The sequence below is a fragment of the Xyrauchen texanus genome, chromosome 40 (assembly GCF_025860055.1).
Source record: "Xyrauchen texanus isolate HMW12.3.18 chromosome 40, RBS_HiC_50CHRs, whole genome shotgun sequence".
Lineage (NCBI taxonomy): Eukaryota > Metazoa > Chordata > Actinopteri > Cypriniformes > Catostomidae > Xyrauchen > Xyrauchen texanus.
Window position 1 is genome coordinate 13,375,645 of NC_068315.1, and position 6,000 is coordinate 13,381,644.

At 36.4% G+C, this 6,000-nt stretch overlaps 1 protein-coding gene across 1 annotated transcript; it reads right to left on the reverse strand.

The window, feature by feature from the left end:
• Nucleotides 1-3,346: 3,346 nt before the first annotated feature.
• On the reverse strand, nucleotides 3,347-5,524 carry LOC127633217 (urotensin-2 receptor-like). The gene has a single exon (XM_052112143.1). The coding sequence runs from the start codon at nucleotides 4,574-4,576 to the stop codon at nucleotides 3,500-3,502; it is 1,077 nt and encodes a 358-aa protein (XP_051968103.1). The 5' UTR covers nucleotides 4,577-5,524; the 3' UTR covers nucleotides 3,347-3,499.
• Nucleotides 5,525-6,000: the final 476 nt, after the last annotated feature.

Genomic DNA, 6,000 nt, shown 5'->3' on the forward strand with positions numbered 1-6,000 from the left:
GGGGGCTGCAAGAAGGTGCTAGGAGGTCCGCAGGAAATATCAGAAAACAAACATCTTAAACAAAAGGCAAAAAAGTATTGACAAATTTGGCATTATTACTGTTTCATTACTGATTTCTAAATATAACAAAAATGAGAAGGTTTTTCATTTTAAAAAAGTTTATACATGTACTATTGCATTAATGTTGGTTAGAAGTAAATGATTTCCCAATAATATTGTAATAATTTATTTTGGCTTTAGTACAATAACAGTATAACAGCCAAGTATTTAGTTTTGCACTTATGTTGCATTTATAATATCATACTTTCTATTTTTATAAATGGTCTTAAAGGAATGTTCCGGGTTCAATACAAGTTAAAGGGACACAAATTTTCATTTTCATCCAAAAATGAAAATTCTCTCATCATTTACTCACCCTCAAGCCATCCCAGATGTGTATGACTTTCTTTCTTCAGCAGAACACAAATTAAGATTCTTTAGGTCCTCACAATGTGAATAGTGATCAGACCTTTGTAGCTCGAAAAATCACATAAAGGAAACAAAAGTAATCCATACGATACAACGTTTAAATCCAAATCTTCAGAAGCAATATAAAAGATGTGGGTGAGAAACAACAATATTTAAGTCCCTTTTTACTCTAAATATACACTTTTACTTTCAGATGTGAAAGTGCACTACATGTGACTTTCAGATGTAAATGTGGAGATTTCGAGTAAAAAAAGGACTTGAATGTTGACCTGTTTCTCAACCACACCTATTATATTGCTTCTGAAGATGTGGATTTAAAGTCTGGAGTCAAATGGATTCTGTTTCCTTTATGTGATTTTTGGAGTTACAAGGGTCTGCTCACCATTCATGTGCGTAGTATGGACAAACAGTGCTTGGATATTCTTCTAAAAGTCTGTGTTCTGCTGAATAAAGAAAGTCATACACATCTGTGAGGGCATGTGGATGAGTAAATGATGAGAGAATTTTCATTTTGTGGAAAGGGTGAACTATCCCTTTTAGCTCAATCGACAGAATTAGTGGCATAATGCTACCAGAAAGTAAATAAATAATTTCAACCAATCAAGTCGGCTTAAATCTGTTACATTGAGGCACTTACAATGGAAGTGAATGGGGCCAATCCGTAAACTTTAAAATACTGTTTCAAAAGTATAGCCACAAGACATTATACGCATGTTAACATAATCAAAGTTGAATCATATTGCTTACTAACCCTTTCTCTGTAAAGTTATATCCAATTTTACAACTTTGTTGACATGATGATGTTATGCCGTAAACCCTTAAACTACTGTAAAAATGTCTATTTAAACAACTTTATGGCTCAAATAATATATGTAATATCAGAATAAATCATGTAAATGCTTTTATAAACTTTACATCTCTGCCTTTAAACTTGTGCGACCTCATGTCCTCATGCGTGTATGTTGTTTTGACTTTGCTTTACGCGATGCATGATTTAATGTCATTTAAACCGACTGATCTCAGTTCAGGACACTCTTTAAATGTCACACTTTTTTTTTAAATGTCATCGATTTTACATGAAATGGCACGCTGTTAAACACAATGACCACAGATGAGGACTATAGGGCTATTTTCCCCTTAGAAATCCAATATTCACTGTGCATTATCACATTGAGAATCAATGAGTGCATTCAAAAGCTTACAACTGTTGCTTTCAGAGGCTGTATATAGAGTTAGGATGAAAATAAGGTGCATTTCAAACTGTTCTGAGACCAGTGCAGACCGACCGCAAATTGGAGGTTAAGTCATTAAATAAATAGGAAGCAAAGGAGCATCCTATAGCTTTCCTTACAACTTAGCCTACAGTTAATTCACTCCTAACATCTGGCCAAAAATTCAGCTTCAGGCTGCAGATGATGTTTGGACAGCTCAAGATGTTTGGCAGACATGGGACAATGGTAATCAGTACATAGATTCAGAATTATAATGCTATATTTTATTTTAATATTGTTGACAGTGATTAGACAAGGCTGGCCATTACTTGTATCAGAATTAATTATACTAATTTCTGATTGCCAATATGCATCAGCACTGGCTATCACTTGTTTGTTTGACTGTTCAAAGAGAGACCATTGAGATTTTGTTGCCAAAGTAGAAAAAACATTGTGACAAATGTCAAATCAATTCAAATAATTTTTATTTTACATTTAGCAGACGCTTTTATCCAAAGCGACTTACAGTGCAATTATTACAGGGACAATCCCCCCGGAGCAACCTGGAGTTAAGTGCCTTGCTCAAGGACACAATGGTGGTGGCCGTGGGGTTAGAACCAGCAACCATCTGATTAACAGCCATGTGCTTTAGCCACTACACCACCACCACAGGTGTTATTTTCATTTGAGCTTTTCCCAATACACACTGTTATAAAGCAGCTTCACAGAAAATCAGCTGTAATGTCTGTAATGTCTAAAAACATGAATATCCAACACTCCTGGAAACATAATAAACAATCTGATATAAAAAAAGACTTTAGCTTCATATTATTTAAAGATTTAGAACTTAGTCCCGCTGTCCTCATATGAGGACAACAATTTTTAGGAAAGCGATTTGCTCTTCAAAAAAATGGGATGTTTATTATGGGCTACCACTTACAAATCAAAAAGGGAAATACACAAAGCAGTCGCACTCAGGTCTCAGGAGATCAAACCATCCAAAATTTGGCCCCATTTACTTCCATTGTAAGTGCCTCATAACCTAGATTTTTGCTTTGTTTTTAAGATCAGGAGTGGTTCAATTGTTTTTATTTATTTGTTTTATTGGTTATTAACATAATGCCACAAATGATTATATTGCTTCATTTTTATATTTTAGGGAGGGGGTCTTTCACAAGGGGATCATAATTTTTGGGGTCCTTGGCAACAAAAAGTTTGAAAAACCCTGTTATAGACCAAACAAACCACATGATAGATTTAAGTGTAGCTGCATTTTCTGGTATTTACTTTATTATCATTATTTTAATATTAAAAGCAACCTCAAACCAGATTGCTGTCATCTTTTCTTACCTTGAAGCAACATTGTGAAATGCAATGCAATGATTTCTAATAATTCTCAAGTTATTTAATACAACCATTGACATCCACTTATTTTTCCACTGTAAGCACTCTAAGGCCTTTAACAGCATGTTTATAAATATCTTCTCTCAGTCAGCCAAAAAAAGCTGATAAATATTGTATTACCCTGTAAAGGCAACATTACATTGATACATTTGTCAGTCCTATACTATTCCTTGTATGCCAGAAGCTTTTTTTTTTTTTTTCATTTAAGATATCTTCAAAGTCACCTTAAGGACATTACATTATTACAATGGTAGCCTACATGTGTATACATATACAAATTAAAGCAACTTTGCAAAATAGCCTATGTGAATGAGTGGGTTGTTTGTGAATGGAGTGGAGAATATGGCTGGGTCGTGGATGTTCCATTCAAACATTTACCTTAACATGAACGGGTTGAGGCTTTCCCCACCACATCACTACACCTTTAACTGCGCCATGACAAGCGTCTCCGAGTTGAACTCAAACTGATTACTGGATGACGCAGACTTTCCCCAAGAGTACAAACTCGGTGGACGCTTTTTAAAAGATGACGTGTAGCGGTAAAAACTCTTGTGACGGTTTTTAAGATACTCCCGATAGTTCTTGGTGAGGAGTGTGTACAGTAAAGGGTTGATGCAGCTGTTGGTGTAGGTCAGACTGGACACAAGGTAATTGATGCTCGTGTGCGTGTGCGACGCGAGACGGAAGGGCTTGTGATACAGCGGCACGAGTTGCCATATCCAGAAGGGTAGAAAGCACGCCCAGAACACAAGCACGATGGTGAAAATCATAATGAGAACTTTTTGCTTTGGCGAGCGCTTGCTGCCTTTATTAATGGATGTCCTTTGGGACTCCAGGTAAGTCCTGGCTAATCTGGTGTACAGGTAACCAATGACCAGCCCTGGCGCCATTATGCTCGTGCAAAACAGGACGGTCAGGTAAATTTTATACGCCTGTGGTGCCCAGGTGGGCGCGCACATCCTTTTCACCCCTCCGTATGCGGCTTTTTTAGTAGTCTGATTAACCATGACGGTCATGGGAAGAGTTAATAGGAGAGATAAAATCCAGACGCAGCACGCCATGGCTTTTCGGTAGCTCTTGGAGCGTTTCACAGTATCTAATGGTTTAGTCACTGCCAGGTAGCGCTCCATGCACATCACCGTAAGAGTAAAGATACTCGCGTGCATAGTTAACAGGTCCAGACTTAACAATATCTTGCAGCCCACATCCCCGAAGAACCAGTCCTTCAGAAAGTACGTGCACACCACGAACGGGATGGTAGAGAGGTAGAGGAGATCCGCGAGCGCCAGGTTAATGATGGAGATGTACATCGATGTGGCGAGCCGTATGGAATGACACATGACTACCAGGGTATAGACATTCCCCGAAACTCCGACGATGTAAACCACCGACAGCAATGTCCCGAATGTCAACGTTATCACAAGCTCGTCCACGGAACCGGAGTTGCTGTTACGGGACGGACCGTTGAAATCGCCCGACTTGTTGAAATTCATTGCTCTCCCGGTGAATGTAAAGCTCTGCGCGCGCGGTAACTTCACGCCAGGTGCGCGAGACCCCAGACACTGTTTTGATATTTGTCAAATGTGTCTGAGAGCGTGTAGCTACTGTGTCCGTAGTGCCTGACGTCAAACCGATGCTCTGCACTTGCCTTTTCTCCACAAAATATTTCAAAGAAAGTTGTGTCCAAACACCACAGCAACATAAAGTGCTTAATAGCCAATAATTAAATTATATTTAATCTGCGAAACGTCGAATAGCCCTGAAAAACTGAGGGAACAAAAATCTGGCAAATATTTTTTATATATTGAAATTAATAAATAGTTTATTTTTTTTTATACGCGTTAAAGTCATATTCAATAGATTTTTTTATTTTGTATTTAATTAATTCATTCATTTTATTCATTTGTTTACTCACTGTCTGAGCAGGTTTCGAATGGTGTAAAATCGAATCTATATTGTCATTGAATGTGTGAAAATGTTTACTTGTGGTTTGAATAATATATTTAGAAACCACTATTCCCCCTCTGCTTTTGTGTGCGACAAATACCAGCAACCCAATTACCACGGTGCTTTTTACATTGGCTCATTTCCACAGATCTACATTGTTCTCATGAACCTTGTAAATAATTCTGATTGGTTTATTCTCCCTTGCATTTGCGTTGTAACGTAAAGGCATCACTAATCAGCTGTTTTATTACGTATTCGAGGCTATACGATTTAGGAACAGTAGCTACCTATATTTAATGTTCATAAACGTCCTGAATGCTTATTTATAAAGAAACAGAAACACTTTACAATAAGGTTGCATTCGTTAACATTAGTTAAATATTAGTTAACATGATCTAACCTATGATTTTTGCATCTTGGTTAATGTTAATGTCTAAATATACATTTATTTTAATGCATTAGAATTTGTGTTAACATAAATGAACATGAGCTAATTTGGGCCAGCAATTCAATTGAAGTATTTTGATAAATTAACTTTTACCAAGATTAAAAAACTTTGTAAAATTAATTGTTCATTGTCCAATTATAGTTAATGATAAGATGCATTATTAATTGTTAACAAACAGAACTTTATTGTAAAGTGTTTGCACATAATGTTCATACTGTATATGCATTTCATTGTTGGTAAAGTGCTATTTAACAAAGTCATATTTGTGATTAAAGAATGAAGATTCAATTTGAATCTTTGATTTGTATTGTTTATTAACTGTTTTAATGTAAATGACTTGTATTCAATCTACATCCATATTTTGCCTCACACCATGGTCAACAAGAACAATTTGGGGACATAAATCTTAATAAATTAGTCTTTGTTTCAGATTTTTTTAGTTTTTTGGCAAAGGTCACCCATTTGTGATCTTGAAGATATGGCTATAATCTACCTAATTTGAAATCAAGTTTGCTTCCTGTT